At 39.7% G+C, this 20,699-nt stretch overlaps 1 protein-coding gene and 1 long non-coding RNA gene across 2 annotated transcripts in view; both read right to left on the reverse strand.

The window, feature by feature from the left end:
* LOC122530947 (follistatin-A) overlaps positions 1 to 4,141 on the reverse strand; it is a 30,011-nt gene extending 25,870 nt beyond the window's left edge. The window contains exons 1-4 of the mRNA XM_043658384.1: positions 4,120 to 4,141; positions 3,790 to 3,978; positions 3,301 to 3,519; positions 2,274 to 2,510 (exon numbers count right to left, since the gene is read on the reverse strand). Coding sequence (XP_043514319.1) covers positions 2,274 to 2,510; positions 3,301 to 3,519; positions 3,790 to 3,978; positions 4,120 to 4,141 — 667 coding nt within the window. The remainder of the gene's footprint in view (positions 1 to 2,273; positions 2,511 to 3,300; positions 3,520 to 3,789; positions 3,979 to 4,119) is intronic.
* Positions 4,142 to 16,389: 12,248 nt separating this feature from the next.
* Positions 16,390 to 20,149, reverse strand: LOC122530941. The gene is made up of 3 exons (XR_006307145.1): positions 20,139 to 20,149; positions 19,255 to 19,256; positions 16,390 to 16,624 (listed from the first exon to the last, which is right to left on the reverse strand). It is a non-coding gene; the product is annotated as an uncharacterized LOC122530941 (long non-coding RNA).
* Between the last annotated feature and the right edge of the window lie 550 nt (positions 20,150 to 20,699).

The following is a 20,699-nucleotide window of genomic DNA, read 5'->3' on the forward strand; positions in this document are numbered from 1 at the left end:
CATCGCTTTGCATCCTACTGAAACGAGAAGGAGAATGCAGAATATCGCTAGCAGGCAACTTCGGTAGAAAAAAAAAAAAGGAGGCCGAGAAGACGACTCCGTCCGTGTACGCTTGCACAGACGCAGGATTTTATTATTCCCGGCAAAGTCTTGTTTGGACATAACTTCGCTCGGTGACTTTATGGCACCTGTCAGAAGAGTTCGGCGCTGTGCAAACCAGACAACAATAAGGTACATTCCGATGCAAAGCACCGGTGGTCTGGCTACTCGCCTGCTCACCAATGAACTGAACTTTTCCCTCTCCCCCTGTTTTGTTCCGTTCCTTCGTCACCGTCCTTCACCCTTTCTTGCTTGAACTCTTTTACATGCACGATTTCATGCCGCTTCTTTTTTCTCTCTCTCTTTTCTTTTCTTTTCTTTTCTTTTCTCCCGCAGCGGCCCGCAGCAATAGAGAGACGACGGTCTACGTCCGCTTCTAGCCCGAGAAATATTATTCCGACTTTTCGAGAACGAAACTATTAATTAACTTTCATTATTTCGTGGATAATAATTCATCGACTCTTCCAATGAGAATTGAAATTATCAATGTATAATTTATCGTGTAATAAACGATTCAAATTACGTGTCTCATTTACGAATTAATTGTGGTCTGTAGTACGAAATTGTCGATTAACCTTCTCTTTTCCACATCTGCTATCAATCTAAAATTTCATATACGCGGATAGAATTTTACGAATGAATAATGATGCAAAGTGTGTTTGAAATAATCAAATAAGTGGATGAAAATACAAATCATTATTTATACAGTATTTTTATATATATTGTTATCTGGAATAATTATATTATACTTCACATTTTGTAAAATATTTCTCATGTCGCTAAATGCTTACTTGTCTTCCAAATAAGAATCCGAATTAAAATACCTACGATTATATGTACGTAATTTCTCGTGTCATTGGCAACGAAAGCAACGTCTCTATAAAAAAATACATTGTGACGTCGCCATTCAATTTAAAACTGTTGATTTCAGTTTCCATTTAAAAAAAAATTCCCATTCACCAGTTGCATCGGGGTCACATAAAAGCCAGCTTGCGGTTTACACTCGCGTTTTCCTACGTTTAATCACTCTTTCACGTGAGAAGCAACAGGTAGTGCTGTTCGAAAAAAAGCGCAAAACGCATTCGAGCTCTCTCGCGGAGCGAGATTCATCCTCTAACGTAAATCTCACGCTAGCTAGAAAGTAAACTTCGAGAAAGAAAATTGTAACAATAAAACGAAGGGGAGGAGAAAATCAACAGTTTATAGGTATTGTACAAAATACGCGAACATCGTTCGATTCTTTCAAAATTTAATTGAAATTCATTGATATAAATGTTACTAGTTAGTATTATAATAATATTTGTGTGTATCTAAATACACATGATTGTAATTAAAATATCATCAAAAAAATAGACAAATATATTCGTTTGTATTTCCATCTCAACGAGACACATTGAGAAGCGATCGTCAGATGTTACTGAATTTTCTAGAACAATTAAAACGAGAAAAATTTCACCGTCTAAATACGTACAGTAATCTTTCAAAATTAGGAAAAGAATTTGTGTCACGCGAAATTCTCAGCTACAGAACAACATATTACGAAAATGAAATCCAACGTTACATTTCGTATTTTGTCGTGGCTCCCGGAACAATTAAAGTGTTGATCAGCCGCTTGTTTATCCCAACCGCAATACCGAAGACTTCAAAACCCATCATTCCGGAGAAGCTTCCCCACCCAGACCCAAAAATATCGATCAACAACCAGCCCTTTCTCTCTGTTCAAAACAACAATTAGGACAGACCCCTCCCTTTCGATTCACCGTTGCGTTGCTCCATCGCGATATTTACGATTTCTCTGCGAGGCGTCTCTTCCATGGGCGCCTTGTGCACCGTTGCACTGAAAAACCGACCAGAAAAAAAAAAAGAAAGAAAAAAGAAAGAAACAGACCTCGACAAGACGAAGAGAAGAAACGGCAAACACGTAATAGGCTAGAGTGACGTCGAAGCGAGAGAAGGAAGGAGAGCGCGTCCACGATGTTACAAGGGTGTGAGGTAGAAAGGACGAGAAGGTGGTGGCCAGCGCAACAACAATAACAACAAAGTGGCGGAGGAACCAAAAGGCCGTAGAAAGAAAGAAAGAAAGAAAGAAAGAAAGAAAGAAAGAAAGAAAGAAAGAAGAACGACGAAGCGAAGATAAAGAAAGGTGTAGGTGAAAGAAGTAAAAGCAGACTCACGTTTGCAGTGGCCCTTATAGGCGACGGGAATGGCGCGACCTGCGCGGCAGGCGGCAAGTCGCAGGTGGCAGGCACTCTTGTAGGTGTTTCCGTCGGCCCCGCAAACGGGGCGTGCGGCGGCTCGCTGTTGCGGGGGCGGCTGGGGGCACCTGCGGGCGCACCTCACGCAGTGCGGGCTCAGATTCTGGTCCAGCAGGCAGCTCCGGCCTTGGCCGCACCGGACCCGTGCGCACGAACCTGCTCGACACTTTACACGTTATTACGCACAGTCTTAAACCGCCCCCGTGATAGACGCGTCGCCTTCCCGCTTGTTTGTTTTCCCGCGCCGTTTCGCCGCGCACGCGCGAACCAACCGCGTGCGCGCGCGCATACGACCTCTGACCACCCCGCGCGTTTTGTTTTCTGGAACTTGCCAGTTTTCCCCCCCGAGTCAGTCGGCGCAGAAGTTGAAGATGGAATGAGAATCGACGAGGATCAATAATAAGTAAACGGGTGGAGATTGACTCGGTGTCGGCTGGCGAGGTGATTGAATTTTTATTGAAAGAAACTGCCGAAGTGGTCAGATATTACGTTGATAATACGTTCTAAATTATTTTGCAATTGTTGTGTTTATAGAGCTGAATGATTCTAGGGAAATGTTCTAGCGAAATGTTCTAGCGAAGTAACACGTGATCGTTGCAATTGAACAGCATGAAGAATGCTATTTTCAATTCTGCCGTAGTTACTTGTCGAGTTTAAAAAGAAAATTCAAACTCGCCTAACGATTGAATCAATAAGTCAAGATAAAATGTGCTACAATAAAATGAATTTATACTACGTCAACAAATTCTTACGTTTTTCAAGAGGTAATTAATAACTTTCAATGTTGATGTGAAAGAACCGTGCTATTTGTAGCTATTAGTTACACAAAGCAAATATACTTTATGCCAAATACTGTTACAGAATGTGAAATCCTGAATGGTTTTCGGTGGCTGTTCAATTGCAAAGGGGCGATGATAATGATTCTATCTCTTTCATACATACTCACTTTGGCAGTGGCCGTTATAGGCAACCGCTAGCTCGTGGCTTCCTTTCTTGCAAGCGCGTTTCTTCAGTCTGCACAAATTTTTATAGCTTTTGCCGTCCGTCCCGCAAACCGGACCTCCGCCCCTCGGCGCCTTGCACTCCGGGCTACACACGCACCTTGGTCTCCCTCTACGCACCACGCACTTCTTCCCTTCCTCGCACCTTACCTCCGCGCAGCTTTCTATCAACAAAGGCACAAGAATTTGAATTCATGAGAAACTTTCACGAGAAACAACGTCAAAAAGTGGTCGGTGTAATTAATCACCATCAAAATATTTCACAAAAGTCATAAAAGTTACAGATTAAAAATATATAATTCATGTTTAATAATAGATGATAGATTTCAACAAAGATTCTACATGATAATTATTATTAGCTTCGATGAGAGTTTCTGTCTTTCAAGAAGAACACGAGATAAATGAAGATAAATGTCAAACAGATATTCACTTACCTCTGCAAGGGCGGCACTGCACACCTCCTCCGAGCACCCGCCAAAAAAAGAGACTTCCGCTGTCGAGGTCCTCCTCGGAGTACGCGGTCGCAGCCGCTGCGTTCGAGGCGCAGCAATCCTCCTTCGTCACTCCTTGCGACAATAATTCCTTACACCGTCCGTTGCTGATGGAAGACCAACATATGCCCCCTGCAACGTGTTGAGAAAACAAGAATGATTACGTGGATAATGAAGCGAATCCAACAACAAACTCATCATCGATGAATTGCGAAGGAGAACATAAATCAGGAGGAGACAATTTTAATATTTAATGTGCTGTGACTCACTCACAGTCGACCAATGTTACAACCATTTTGTTCGAATTTGTCATTACCTTTCGAATAATTCAAAAATTTAAATATAATAATTATAACTTTAAAAAATTATGAAAAGTGTGATGTATGAATAGGTTGCGAATATTATAGGTGCAAATTCGAAAGAACGGAACTTGATTGAAGATTCGTTCCATCTACTGAATGTTACGAGTATTTTCACGTTGGATGATTTACAAAAGTCGCCAAGTATTTTCATATATTTTCATAAACGTTTGTAATCTAATCGTTGCGTTAATTACGCCACTCCACTGCAGTTTAAGAATATATCAACGAAATTATCTGTAACACTGCCGTGCGATCATCAAACCCAAGAGTCATAAAGCTTTTTTTCGAATAATTCGACGAAATAAATAGAATTTCGAGATAAACAAGAGCGACAGAAATAGCATTCGCGGAACGGAACTATGAAAATTCCAGGCGAGATATGACGAAACGACGAGAACGATGCCTCGAGAGAAAGAGAGAGAGAGAGAGAGAGAGAGAAAGACTGGAATCGTCGACAGGATTTTTTTTTCCCCCCTCGTTTCATAGCGCGCCTAATCACGGCCATAGCTATGCTAGGTGCGCAACACGCTGGTCTCGCGGTTCGCGCGTCTCTTTCTTAATGAAAGACAGCCGGCTCGCGTTAGTATTCCTGGAACGTCGCATTAATGAGACGCGTTCACGGGGAAAATTCCTTCGGCGAGTTTTAATTAACGCCGTGTACGGCGGGGCGCGACACGCCACTTTTGGAAAAAAGTGGAACAAGGCCCGGCGCGAAATCGACAGGCGGGACCATTCGTTAGAAAGCTCGGCGGACGTGTCATAAAGTTGCGAAAGAAACGCTCGTACGAGGATAGGAGGTTGGGTCGCCACGTGTGAACGGCGTATCCACCGACACCGAGCAGCGATATGAAGAAGAACGAGGGAACAAGAACGTCGACGGAACGTCTTTGATTTTCTTAGAAAAATGACGCTGACGTTTCTCAGCTGAGGAGACGAGATTGCGAGTCGCGGTGAATTAAATGTGGGATAAGAATTATGTGCATCATAAGTACGCGCGATTGGAAATTACGTAGCGGTCTAGGGAATGTGGAGATACGAAGATGTTATAAATTCACTGAGTTTAATGTACAATACTGTTATTTGTAATACCTGATTATACTTAAAACAATGAGATCACAATCGATATCTAACGGAGCTACATTAGGCAGCTTTGTTGATAATGTTTCATTAAATTAATCGATATTTGAGCTACTTAGAAGCCAAACTGAATTTCATTGGTCAGATACGTGATTGATATTAATAGATACTCGCCTCGTGGCTTTATTTGTTGAATAAAGTTAGAGGTGGTATGGATACTTTGAGATAAATTATTAAAAATAATTTTATTGTAATAGTTGTTATTTTTTCTTTCGTGGCTTTCACTATTTATTGTTTTCAAAATGCTATTTCTTTTTTGAAGATTGTTGAATCATTGAATCCTTAACGAAAAGTAACTGTCTTGTTTGCCAGTTATAACTGATGCAAGGTACATCTATGTAAATTGTGAGAATCGTTGACCATAAATATTCATTCAAAAACTTTATACTACATATCAGAAGAATTTTACGATTCCCACGATTTTACATTTCAAATCAATTCTCAACCTCTCGTACGTTTAATCATTCCTTTTAATAGTGTTGTAAAAGTACAGTAAACTTATGAATAATAGAAAACAACATCTGTAGTCTATATCTTTCAATTTCACGATACTGCGACAACAAGTATACTTATTTTTAACACAAATCTTGCTGAAAATATTAATTAAATTTTCTACTGTATTCTAGCTAAATGAATGCGGAATTAAAATATTAAACAAACTACAAATAATAGCAGTGTGAAAGCAGTATTTTTTAATTCAAATAAAAAAGTACTCATCTTTGTTCTCAGTCAATCTAGAGCTTGATCGTCATCTTGAAGCTTTCATCATAATCTAAAGCATCGTATTTGTACAGAGACAATTAAATTTATATCAAACACTTCTCAGAGATAAAACAAACTTTAATTTACTTAAAAAGATCACGAAATGCACAGTGATACGCGCGCGATAAATCATGATAAATAAACTTTCTGCAAGGAATTACGAATTGGGGTTGTTGAAAAATTCACTGAAATATCATTGACACGCCAGACAGACAAACTCCAAACGGTCTGCGGCTGCATGTCCGAGGAAGTGCGGGAAAGTTAAGTATTTTTCTACACTACGAACTCATAAAGAAAACGTTCAGCGTGAACTCCGTGTGCAAGTACTTTGGCTTGTATGATCAGCACACAGACGAGACTCGTCCAATTCCTGGCTACAAGTTAGGAATAGTCGACATTGTTTGCCGAACTCTCCATCGACTAGGGTAAAATTCCTCGAAGGCGAAGAGTTAGCGGCTATGCTAACGTCTACGCCACAATGAGCCTCCCAACCCGACGTACTAATTACTTCCACTTTCGATTGTGTGTATTTAAATAGTGCTCGCACGCGTTGCATTCGAAGCACATCCGTTTTCTTGCTCTTAGAAGTATTATCAATGTGCTGGGATCGCCTTGTAACGAAATCATTCGATCGTTTCTTCCCCATCGGGATTCACGACTAAGCGAATGATCAAAATTTTGTCTAGAAAACTAGCAGACTATTTTAAGCAAGTTCACCTATCACGATGCATTTATAACAAGACAGATAGAAAAGACAGATAGAAATGTAGAAATTGAATATTGAATATAATTCTACGTGGACATAGAATGATTGATTTTTTTTAATTTTAATTTTTAAAAATAGAAATAACAATAACAGAAGAGTGGAAGGGCATGAATACACTCTGGGAATTGTAAATTGTAGATCACGCAGAAGGCGACTTCGTAATCGTATTTCTGTTAAAATTAAAAGGGTACAATCACGCAGCGCGAAAGATTTCAATATCAATTCCAACGAACGCCTCTTTCCCGACGTTCCTACATCGTTCCTACTATCTTTCAAAAGGAAGCTTCGCTCGCTCGGGTACATACGAAACAACCGTTACTCTCTCGTAAACTTAAATTACGAAATTAACATGTATTGTGAGCCGCGAACCTGGAGGCACTTAATCCGCCATAATTCTGAAATACGACGAGGAATTTCCATACGGAGACGATCGTTGAAAAGAATGCCAGTTGCATCGCGACCTGGGCGCTTACGTGCGCCGAGGAATATATATGTCAATTGCCCTAACTTCGCCCGAGCCCCGTTAACGAACAGAATGCGAAACGAACAATAAGCTGATATAAAGGGCGCCTTAACGGACACAAAGTACACACTGTGAGAAATCGTAATTGTGTGTTTTCGTGCAGTAGCTCGTGGATCAACAGATCGGTAATGCGATCTGTTTCTTGCCTCCTCGCCTTTCTCGTCGCGTTCTTCTTTTTTTCGTTGCGGCTGCAGCCGTCGAGTCAGACGTCGGTAACAAAGGCGGTGTGTTTAAAACGCGCGTTTATAAAGCGATTATGGCCGGCAAGAGGTTGCAACAATAAACATCATTGAACGGTTATAAACGGGATGTCCGATGTGGATTAGTTAATAACGTCGAGTTACGATTTACGCGGGTGAACGTTAAATAAAATAATTTCGAACTGTGCGCTCGTCGTTGCGACGAGCGCGCCACCGATCCAGAATGGGCGCGCAGATCCTTCGATCATCTTCAATGGGAATCGTTTCTTTCTTTTATCCTATTTCGACGACGATGACGGTGATTGGAAACGACGGGCGACGAGGCAATCGCGTGAGAGACGTTTATTTAAAACTCGTAATTTATTCACGTCCGATCATTGCGCGCGTGTAATACGCAGTTCGATATTTATTAGCTGCGATCAGGTTTTTGTTGCGACGCAGGCGATACCGCTTGATCGCGCGCGTCATTAGTTTTCTTTAGAGCGGAAATTTCCTGGGAAACATTCTCGACTTAAACGCTGACTTTCCGAGGCTCGAGAGATTGAAATTTTTGATCTTTGTTGAACGTTGTTTTGTGAGGTTACAGCGAATTCAGGAATTTACAAGACTGTTCGAAATTTACAAGATAGTCAGCAGTGTAAGTGTTATATGATAGAAGACTTGTATTTGAAATACTTAGTTTCGGAATATTTAATGGAATTATTAAACTAGACTGTTATTTATATTACTAATGTGAAAATTAACATATATTGTGTACTAGTATATTAAAAATAACTCGCAACTCCTATATATATATTTTCATATATATCATAGATTTTTGCGACACCCTTAAAGTTCTCGCAAGTGCATAAAAATCTACTCATTATACATTGTTTTGTGAGGTTACAGCGAATTCAGGAATTTACAAGACTGTTCGAAATTTACAAGATAGTCAGCAGTGTAAGTATTATATGATAGAAGACTTATATTTGAAATACTTAGTTTCGGAATATTTAATGGAATTATTAAACTAGACTGTTATTTATATTACTAATGTGAAAATTAACATATATTGTATACATTAAAAATAACTCGCAACTCCTATATATATATATATTTTTTTTTTTTCATATATATTTTCAGATTTTTGCGACACCCTTAAAGTTCTCACAAGTGCATAAAAATCTACTAATTATAAATAATTCTACTCAGACGCTTCCTGTTATTTTTAACGAAACTTCAATATATTTCATACAAACAGATTTCCCCCAATAAAATTGTTAACGCGTACTATCTAAACGAACTATCGCAGCGTGCTAGCTTGTCCATTTTTGTAAAGTGTTTCAACATATACAGTATATACAGTTAATATTTTCGTCTAGAAAATCCCACGCGGCCCTTGGGAACACCACGGGTAAATCGACTGATACTGCAAACAGCGTTCGCGAGAAACAGAGAGAGGGGGCGGGGAGAGAGAAAAATACAACTTCCGGTACGCGCGTGGCGTTTCGCGGGCCAGAGGCCGCAAAGAGGCAGAGAAAGGGACAGAGAAAGGGAGAGAGAGCTGGCGCGCTCGGTTGTGTGGTTTTGCGTGGCGGCGTAAAAAGACCGAGACACGCCGCGGCAACCAGAACCCGAGACGTCCCTCAGAGACAATGGAACACCTCGGGCACCAATTAATCACCGGGCGATAATGCAATTGGAAACAGCCGGTTCCCCGTCTTTTCGCAAGCTTGGCCAGCGTCTGGCAACGAATTGCCCCGACTGCTCTCGTGCCTTTTTGCTCCGAGGCCCCCCCTCGTGTGTCCTTCGTCCTTTCTCTTTTCACCGTTGCTCCCTTCCCCCTCCTTTCCCTTGTTCCTTTTCTTCGTGCCAGTATGATTCCGATTTGACAGAAAGACGGGAGGGACGGCTTGCAATTTGTAGCACGAGTGAAACGAGACTGAAGAATCGTGTACTCGAGGATTAACAAGAGCGTTATTAAAAATCTGATTCGTTCAATTCGATAATTTCATTTAATTGTACGTGGTACGTTCGATTGGCAGAACGTTTAATGTTGGTATATATTCGTTTTATTAGCGGCGGGTAATCATTTTAGAAGAAATTGCACGCGACGTTCACTTTGAGAATCTTGGAGATATAAATGTAAGATAGAATTTTATGACTGATAAATTTTACACACTTGGAATACTATTACCTACATTCGGAGAGTATTCGATCGCTTGCCGGAGAAGAATACTTTTATGTATCATATAAAACATTTTAAAATTTCATTCAGACTTTAACGATAAATGATTAAAACTGTTGTGATTATACTGGCAAAATATGAACTCACGTATATTTTTGAAGTTTCTTCAAACTTGGCCATATCCTTCGTCGTAAGTAGTCTCGTTACAGTGTTAACGAAAATTACGTGTTCATAAAAACGTATTCATAAAAATTCGAATATTTTTATAAGCAACATTGAAATCCTCGAACTTTTGTCTCGTAGACTGTTCGTGATCGCGCTCATACTACGATTAATAGTTCATAGATGTACGTACCAATATATTCTCCGTTTCTCAGCTTCCTCGTGTCTCAGACTGTTGGTCGACTGTTTCTTTCGAAAGGGATCGAGGAAAAACCGGAGCAACGGCGATGGACGACGACTGAGCGAAGTTTATTCGGTTCTCGGTAGAGTGAATCGGCTCGTTCGCGAGTACGATCGTTTACCACATGTCAGACGCCGTGTCCCTTCTCCCTGATTCCTCGTCCTTCGGGTCGATCGCGCGGAAAGAGCGTATCTATCCGATGATGCACGGGGACAAAGTCGCGCAACAGAATCGATTTCTGGCTCTGTGTGTCGATGGGTAACTCGGCCAAAATAAATAACGCGTGATTTTCTTGGAATTTTAGCGCCTCGAAATTTACAACTCCGTTTACAATGTCCGTCGACCTCGAATTTCTATCACGAGTTCGCGAGTTATTTATCGAGAACATACGCTCGTGGCCGATACGTTTTAGCGAATTTATTAGCAGACAGTAAACGTTCATGCAAATTCATATTTTTATCGGGATATCTAATGGAACGGAACTCGTGTGTGACACTTTTAGATAAAGCTTATATTTATTTATGAGCTTATAATGTGCGTGTTACCAACGTATGTAGTTCTAGCTGAGTTGAATACGGAGTAAATGTTTCTCGAATCGAGAGGAATGTTCATTGCCTGAAATTCCTCGCCTGTAGAAAAGAAAATGCAAGAAAATGGTAAAAAAAAAATCTTTGCGATGCTTTGGTTTCTATGAAATATTGAAAAGTATAGAATATTCAATATAAAATTTTCTTTTTTGCCCATCCTCTAAATATTACACAGCGAGTAACAATCATCGCGTGTTGTAAATATTCTGTGCACCTTCGTACATTTAAATTTCTCGGATGCACCAAGTTTTACGATCCGATCATTAACGAACCTTGACGTAAATCAAAAAAAGTCCTCTGACAGTAATTGTTTCTTCATTTGCGTCGGTAACTGATCATCACCAGTAAATTTAGCCACCGTTTATTCACGTCCAGTGTATTTACAAGCACCCGGAACAGAGCGATTAAATGCTAATCCTTGACGTAATTGCAGAGGTAAATTTTCAATAATGTCTATGCTTATCCATGAAGGTGCTTGGATAATTTTAGAAAAGCATTACCTCTTGAAAATCAACTTTTCCTTCTTGCAAGTTCTTCCGTCTGTTTTTTTTCTTCTTTTTTTTGTTTTTGTTTTTTAATTTTTTCCATTTTTCCTATTTTTCTCATTTGAAAAAGTTTAAAAATTTAGGACAAATCTTGGAGTTTTCAACAATTTGCTAAGAGATTTTTGATCTTTTTAACGTCTTTTAACGTCTTTTCAAACTTTGAATTTACCGCAATTTTAATTGAAACTTCAAAATCTGTCGTTGCTGTTTCAAATTGTAAGTATACGTTATCCTTGGTGCAGGGATTGAGCAATTTGGGAGCGTAATGCGAAAGAGACACGATGATAGTGATGATGTTATGAAAGTTGACGATTGATTGAAGGGTGATCTTACATGAAATGCTACGCTCTTTCGTTGCATCGTCAGGAAACATGGCGACTCAAGTGATTCGATACTAAGTTTTCTGGCGAGCGACTTTCGCTCATATATACATATATAATATATTTTTCTTTTTTTTTTACCGCACGAAATTCGAGATTCTCGAGCCTTAAAGCACGCATCGGAGTTAAATTACAATGTTTAATTGTATAAAACTACCGAGTGTATTGAATTCTGTTCAGTCTCCGCATGTCTTCTTTCGTTTCATTTCAACGCTTAAAATTCGATGCTTAAAATCGTCGAAAATCGTCAACGTTTGAACTATAGAATATGTAAGAGGAACTTCGATGAATAAAACGATGCGTTTGACACTTATTCTATACTATTACAATATAATTTGAAATTACACGAAACAAATACGTATTATCATTGTGATGCGTCTGAATTTCAATAGAATTCTTCTCCTTATTAATTTTATACAAATTTAGTAGTAAATCATTGCGCGTTAAAAGCAGAGGAAAACTTCCATACTTTCTTCTTTCGATTAACTTGAACATTGAAAAATATACTCGACGATGGCTGTTATAAAATATTGCTGCACAAATATTGCACTAGTAATCGTTTCTCGATTTATTGCTCATAAAATAACTCTGGTCAGAGCCAAAAATATGTTGCTACGTTAAACATGCATGTGTTTTCTAAACACAGACGAACAGTATACTTTTCTTTTTTTTTTTTTTTTGCACTTTGCAGAGGTGGAAAAAGAAAAGATACGAACAAAATATCGTCTAACTAAATCTCGTTACAGAGAAGAATGGGCTGATAGAAGCATGACGTTCTGTTGCTAGCTAAAATAGCTGCAGAACCTTTCGAACCTAGCACAGTTTTCGTTCGAATGGTTCGTGTTACGCCTGCGAATAAAAATAGTTTTATAATCAAGCGTGGAGCGAACAGCCCCGTGTCCTATAAATTAAAAGAAATTTCGGAGTTTAGTCTGGTGAGAGATATTTAAACAGACGAAATGTCGAAGAAATTTCGCGCGAATTTTGAGATTAATCAATTAACATTAAGAAGCTTGAAATATTATTTTGTCAAATGAACAATTAAGAACGCTTTTCTTTAAATGGCAAACATGGCTTTAAATTTTAAAAAAGAATTCATTTCTGTACGATGAAGTTACTTCACAAAAAAAAGAAAAAGAAAAAAAAAGAATGGCAAAAATTCCCACGTTCTTTAAAAATTCTTTCGCTTTCACGTTGAACGAAATTTTGTTCAAACGAAAGTTTACTCCTCCATCGTTCTAAATTACAAAAATCCCTGTATTCCACTAAAAATGTGTGTTTGGCGTGTCGATTGTAATTCGCTATTCCGATTACCCTTTCTTTCAACGCTCGAGAGACCGAGAAAAACTGGAGGAAAGGAAAGAAGATAAGAGGCCTGTAACGATCAAAAAATTAATTAGAAACGAGTCGAGTCACGGGTTGACGGGGGATCGAGATCAAAGGCCAAGCGGTCTGAGAAGATTCTCAGACGAGACCCACCCCCTCCGTTCGTGGGCTCGCCTTTTGCCACTGACCTCCCTTAACGTCGCGCGAAATGCCTTCTCCTATCACACAGACGAAAATCAAGCAGCGCGCCTATTTTTATTTCGGTCAAAGAACGACCGAGATGCCTTTGCACGATCCACACGGCCTTCATCGAAACACACACACACACACACACACACTGCTTCTCGATGTCCGTCTTCTTTCTCAGTCTTTTTCTTTCTCTCTTGCCTTTCAAGAGAGAAAGCAAAAGAGAGAGAGAGAGATTTTTATCGCACGAAGCAAATTATTCAAACGTTAAGAGTACCATGAAATAATGTGGAATAATAAAATGATAATAAAGATAATTAACGAAGATACGCATACGTGGATAACGCATAAACGAGTATCGTAGCGTTTAAATTTAGTTTACTACTGCTTCACAGTGCGTTTCTACGCAAAGCGGGCAGCCAAGTATTGTATTTAGCGTCTTAATTATTGGATGTTCTGTTACGAGGTATAAATAATATCGCAATGTGTATTAATAGCCAAGCATTGAGATTTAATTAGGACACCGGTGTGAAACCTTTCACCGTTTCGTGAAATTTTAATAACACTTTCGTTGTAAAAATAATCGACAGGTGATAAATTGGTGAGAATCTTTGTGGGAATTGTGGGAAGTGTATCAAAAGCGAAAGAGGAACAATTGGTGAATAAAAATAATAATTAGAAAATTAGGAACAATTTAATAATTTAAACAACTGTATATACGTCCTTCGTGCACGGAGATGTCTGATAAAAAATATAAGATATTTTCGTGACACGCGGAAGAAAAAAAGGAGAAAAATTCAATGATCGTGTCTGTGGTCACCGCAAATCGATGTTGTATCACAATATCGTAGTATACTATTTTTCGCGACAGAAATTACTTGCGATGGTTCTTGTTACTCGGTGAACCTTATTGCTCGCGTATATCTCACTTACATAATAATCGATACGATCGTTATATTCATACGAATCGCATATTCCTGATCTCTTGACCACTACCAAGCGCAAACCGCTTTAATACAGTAGCGCTGGAAAACGTTTATTGTCTTCACGTGTCATGTACGTTGCAAACATAAACCGCGTACGTCGATTAAATTTGTAAAATTTCTTACGTGAAATATCAGATGTCTTTCTTCTTGCTCGTTCTAAAGAAAAGAAATATTTGCAGAAATTTTGTGTACCTTCAACTCGAGTCATCCTGAAAATTCTAATTTACCAATTAACTGAAAGTCTCAAAAAAGAAATGAGATCAAAGGAAAGAGTGAAGACTAAAAAAAGAAATTCGTTTTCTATTAAATTTAAAAAAAAAACTTATTCGAATTTAAGTTATAAATTGAAAAAGAAATTGAGAACAAAGGACGAAAAGGTACAAAATGTTGGAGAAGCTTTATCGCATTATATCGATCCCCGACAAGAAAGTCAATAATTCATTATCAGAACGGTTGAACATTGAATCTATCTTAATCCTTCTAAATCATCATTCATTACTGTATCTACTATCTCAGCTCTACTCGCGGCCATTATTTCATTGCCTGTTCTACAGAGAGACCGTAGAACGGATCTCTCCTTAATCCCTTCCCCAACCTAAAACCAATTTTCTACTCGAAAACGAAAATTAAATTAAAATCACTCGACTAATGGTCGATCATAGAAATTAATCCTTCTCAACTTCTCTTGATCTTCCCCTGTCGAGTCTGAAACCAGCTTTTTTTTTTCACTAACACATCGTTAGCAATCCTATTACGTTCTTTCCATCGTTTTCGACCAATTGTATGTTTTGTAATTATTATTGCACAATTTGTGATAATATTGTGTAATAATATCGTCTCAATTATGCGTATGAGTTACAAATCTTCCTCGTTCGCCAAGACTAAAATATAAATTTTCGGCACAGTTGAAATATGGCCATTCCTTCGTAGAAGTTAGGTGCCATTTTTTTTTATCAGAGATGTCCTTAACTGTTGATATTCGTTCAATTTATTTGTTCAAGTGATTAGATTCGAATTCAACTGATGCAGACGAGGGTCTATATGTTCTGAAATAAATATTACGTATATTTATAAATATTATTAAACTGATAGATACCGACTGTTTAAAATATTCCAACATATTTAAATCCTACCACGTTCTGATATACGTGTGTCACACTATTCCCGAATAAAATATTTAGAAATTTACTGTCCTAACTAATCCCTTACAATAGGGGTTGGTCAAACTATCCAATCTTCCAAATAAAATATTCAAAGGACTATAAATAAAACTACCTCTCATCCAATCTCCTAAATCCTAAAATCTAATCCACTTCTCCTTGTATCAAACAGAAGCTTCCTACGAAACGAAAATATCACCGAACCGAGAAACACCCTCATCTCTGAGAATAACCGTGCCACCGTCTTACCATCCGATTACGCGACAGCGTCATGCGACGTGAATCCATTATAATTCTCGGTGGCCATCAAACGTCACGGATTACGATCGGTCGTCGGATGGCGGAACCGCCTGCTTGTTACGGAGCGAAAAGGAAAGTCTGGCAGCATTAATTCTCCGCAACCGCGCGGCGGCGGTGTCTAGACCGCGCGACACAGCCACCGTTTGGCCCAGTTACGCCCTTCTTCTTCCTCTCCCTAGCCTTTCTCTCTCTCTCTCTCTCTCTCTCTCTCTCTCTCTCTCTCCATCTTTCTCTGTTCCCCTTTGGTTAGTTTCCCCCGCGTCGTCGTCGTCGTCGTCGTCGTCGTCGTCGTCGTCGTCGTCGTCGTCTTCGTCGTTGTCGTCCTTCCCTTCGCGTAATGCACACACGAACGAACGTCGTCGTCTCTGCCCATTCCCTCCGTTTGTTCGCCCTCCCCTCTCGCGGTTCGCGGAGAGCCAGCAAAGCGCGCCGCAACGCGCACCTCGAGCCACCGGGTTCTGAGAGTTTGTTATTTGCGAGCTTGGCCCAGATGAACGGGAACTTTGAGCCAAGTTCTTCTTTTCACTCCCGAGTCCTTCCGCTTCTCTCTTTACCGCTTACGTCACCCAGACCTGAACACCTAGCGGGCCGGCCGCGCTGCGAGAGTGAGAAACAGGCTTTGGCACCTCCGAGGGTATTTTTCGCGGCGAACCCGTCGTCATCGTTGCCGCGTCGTGACTCGCGTTTGCCGGGTCAACTCAGTCTGACTTTTCAGACCCGTCTTTCCGCCCCGCTTTTTTTCTTTTTTTTCTTTGTGTGTGTGTGTGTGTGTGTGTGTCAGAACTGAAACAACTGCGAGTCGAGTGGCTTTGACGAAATGGAGACACATACACACATCCACAGGCGCAGGATATTTTTTTCATGCTGACTCGGGGAACCGTGACGTCCCAGACGGTATCCGCCGATGGTCTTTCATGTTGCTTCTCAGCTTTGTTCGCTGCGTTTGGATCTCGTCTGCTAGGTTCTCATCTGGCTGGTGTAAACGGCACTACGTACTTGGTTTGGTCTGCGATTCCGCGGGTGGTTTGGGAAATCTTGAGATTATTTCGAGCGTTGGTATTTGGATGGTCAATTTAGTTATATAGCTTATTTTACTTAATCTTTTATATTATCTGTTAATATCGTTTTTTTTTTTTTTTTTTTTTTTTTTGTTTTTTTTCTTTTGCTGGCAGTCTAAAGACCGCCGAAGGGGAGGAGAATTTGTCGCAGGTGTCGGAGGTATGTCCAGGCCAATTCCGGGCGCAACAATCTCCCTTCCTTCTTTTTCCGCTAGTATCTTCGCCAGTTTCCAGCTCGTTCGATATTCCCTCCCCCCTCCCCGTCGTGCCTGTTAATTATACACTTAGCAACTTTGCTTTTATCCGCGGTCTACTTATTCATAAACTTCCGCGAACTGTGACGGGGGCGAAGGGGGGAAGGAGAAGGCTGGTACCACGAATCGACTGTCTTTTACCTCCCTCCGTCGCTTCCGCGATATTGCACGTATGTAGATCAAGGACAGAGTGTTTTACTTGAAAACTCGATGAAATACACGATACAGTACACCCTCGTGAAGAATGTAACGTGCAGTGCGTGATCTGGTGAGAAATCGATCCCCCTCGATTGGTGATTGAAACTTCTTCGTGTATATAGAGGGATGGAGAAAAACGGTTCTCGCTTCTTCGGGGAAAATTAATCGGGTTACAAGTAGCAGCGTGATGAACCATCCGCTGTTTCGCTTTCATCGCCGATTATTTTCTTTCGATCCGTTTTTATAACGATAACTTCCCCGCGTACACTCAACGATCAAAAGTATGTGGACGCTTAACGTTTTTATTGGAAAATGATATTATTCTTGTTATTAAATTGCTGTAACAACGTATTATAGTTGTTAAATATTTTTACAAATGTACAGACTGCCGTCTCTGTGTGAAGAAATAAGCTGAAGACTGATATGAAATAAAATTTTGGATTGTTTTCAAGAAACAGGGATTTTAAACACGGCTCGGTTGCCAGTTAGTTTACAATCGATATACGCGTACTTGGGGTAACTGTTTAAAAATTTTCTGACAAAAACAATATTTCACAAAAGTTATTTTAGTTACAGGAATATCATCCTGTCTGCAACAAATCTTTAAAGTCAATTTCGTCCGTGAAAGAAGTTTGTTCTTTTTTTGTAATAATTTTTTTTTTTTTTTTTTTTTTTTTTTTTTTTGATGCGCAACTATCTCCTTCGGCAGTCTAAGAAAAGGACTATATACGCGTGTAATAAATACAAAATGAGAAAATGATGCAGACTATTTTGTCTTATACTTTATTGTTATAGATGTTAATGTTATTTTATCGTTACTGATAAAATATACTCTCTGACAGAAGTAGAGCATACAACGATGCACAGAAACAAAACTAGCTACATTTATCAGATATTTCAGTATTTTTTCACTTGTTTGCAAGAATTGAGAGAATATCCACGTACTCTCGAACAGTGTTTTTTGCATCAATCAAACACGAGCGAGAACGTCGAAACAAAAAAACGCCGAAAGAAGCGACAACTTCGTTCGCTAATAAAAATTCGACGGGCAAAGCGAGCGAAAGTATTAAAAGCGATCGCGCGGACAGCCAATTTGCCAAAGTTCCTCCGCCTCAGCGTAGGTGGGTGATTTAACATAAAATTCAGGAAAGGCGTTTCGTCGAGTCGATCCGCCCGCTGTCCGCAAGTTCGTAACGAGCCACCGTTTCCCCCTCGTCAACGAAGTTTCGCAATAACCTCCATCTGTAGCTCGTAACCGCGATTTCGCAAAACGCGCGAGTGCACGCGCAACGACGATGAAAAACAACGTGCCGAACCTGGAATCCTGTTTTGGCGGACCGCGAAACAGAACAGAGATATTAAACCACGGCTAAGGGCGGACGGTGTACCCGCCGGCCGGTTGTCCCGTAAATATTTCAATCGTGACGCCGATCCTCGACCGGATCCGCGTGGCAACACGTCGGTTTATGCAAAACAGCCGCCCCCGCGACAAAATAGGACGGAGCATCTGTCTCGTGTCAAAGTTCTTTTCCTCGTGGAAGCCGCGTGAGCCGGACCAGAGAGACGTGCGCTACGCCCCATCTATCCTCGTTGTCTGGCCGTGCACGTAATTTTCTACTTCTCGCGCGCGCTCCCGCCGGTAGAGATGGGATCAAGTCTAAAATGTACTTGCCGAGTCAAAAGTTCGTGGCTGGTAGGTTTCGTCTCGCGGATTTTGGATATATTGCTTGGAATGTGGGATTCTAACGTGGTATTCAATCGTTTCGAGCGAGTGTTCGATTTTTATTTTTATTTTTTACGTTTCATTTCAGTTTAGTTCGCAAAGTTCGGTGTACTTCGTCGAGTATACTTTGTACAAATCGAGTTCTATATTCAAGTTAAATAAAAATTAAGGATACTTGCAATTTGTTCAACGTATAGTTCATTGTGGTTCAGTGTACAATATATACGCTTATACAAATTCGGTATCCAAGTTTCGAATTACTATTATTTGTAAAAGTGTTGCATTGAATGTTGCATTATGTTATATTATTTGCAGCTTGGTTTTACACAAGTTGATTTCTAGATGAAATACCTACTAGTTTCAGAAAAGTATTCACAAGTAGTACGACTTTTGTAAAATTTGTACAATTTAGTAAATTTACTAATACAACGAAACTTTGATTGAAGAGCAAAACGAGGAAGAACGTCGTAATTTTACAAAATTGAATTGCAAGAGAAATGAGTTTTTAATAACCTAGACGAGCTGATTCACGCGCAGAAAAAATGTCGGATGAAAATTTTATTTTTGCACTTTTGTCGCGTGTTTAAAACGATTTTAATTTGCCACATTTTGTTACATTAAAGGAGAGATTGTACGAATGATGAATGATAAGTCTACGTGGGAATACCTGTAGAGGGTACGGATTAAAGATTGGAGCGCACCTGTGAGATACTCGATCCCATCTCTGGCTTGTCAGACTGCGGTGGGTACACTTGCGGTATTTTAAACGCGTTGCTCCGTGGAATTGAGTTCGGGTCAAAATACCCTTTAATTTTCGGAATACAGAGAGCTAGGCTGTCGGCAGGATCGTCTCAATTTATCGCGCGTTTTACGTGACGTGGCTCGCGTTACGCTTTTCAAGGCTATTATTTGTTGGAGGATGCTCGAATCGTTTATGGGAGAGGGCGATACGGCCCGGGGTCGTAAAAATTGGTCGGGAGTTTAAAGTTTACATGTTTCGCAGTTGTGCAGTAACTTGGGACATTTTTAGGGAACATTAGGACTTGGAGGTTCATTCTTTCGTGATATATACATATTTGAAGGAAAGTTTGCTTCTTTATAGATAAGGGGAGGAATCTTAATAATTCTGGTAACTTCGGTGTTATGGGACGTAAGAACGAAGATTATAGTCTATAGCTTCTATTTGTAGAAACGGAAGTCTCTTTATACTTCCACTCTAGTTTATTTTCTTTTATATTACAGTTTTATTTTTATCATTTCTCCCGTGACTCAGAAGAGCATTTGGATATTTATAGAGGTTTTATGAATGTATCATATTTCCGTGAAAAATCGCGCACGATTTTTACATTAAGAAAGTTACACACAATTCTCTTATATTGTATTCTAAAGGAAAATCTTCGGATAACTTAGGACCGAATACTTTATACACGTAAATTGTTCTACATTGGTGTGTTAATTCTACGTTTTACATTTAACTCGAATACTCTTTGGGAAGGGAAAGAGTTTGCCGGTCAACATTGACATACAAAATTTGTTGAAACAGCGAAACGTAGAGTGTAAGTGTAGAAAAGTACGTAGAATCTAATTAAGCATTTTATTCAAAGAGAGCTCGAGTATCCCGAGGCCTTTCTTTTGCAGCCAACACTTACTCTCCTTTTCTGTGTCTAAGAACATGATCCATTCTGTGCACATACTTTTGTACTAACTGTGTACGTACATTTTCACTACGTAACTTGTAATTATTAAATACATATATTTTTCGGTGTATAACAAACGACAAATAACGATTAAAATAATTGCTATATATTGGAGTAACTTGCGAAAACATGT

Source organism: Frieseomelitta varia, unplaced genomic scaffold, assembly GCF_011392965.1.
Source record: "Frieseomelitta varia isolate USP_RPSP 00005682 unplaced genomic scaffold, Fvar_1.2 scaffold_366, whole genome shotgun sequence".
Taxonomy (NCBI): domain Eukaryota; kingdom Metazoa; phylum Arthropoda; class Insecta; order Hymenoptera; family Apidae; genus Frieseomelitta; species Frieseomelitta varia.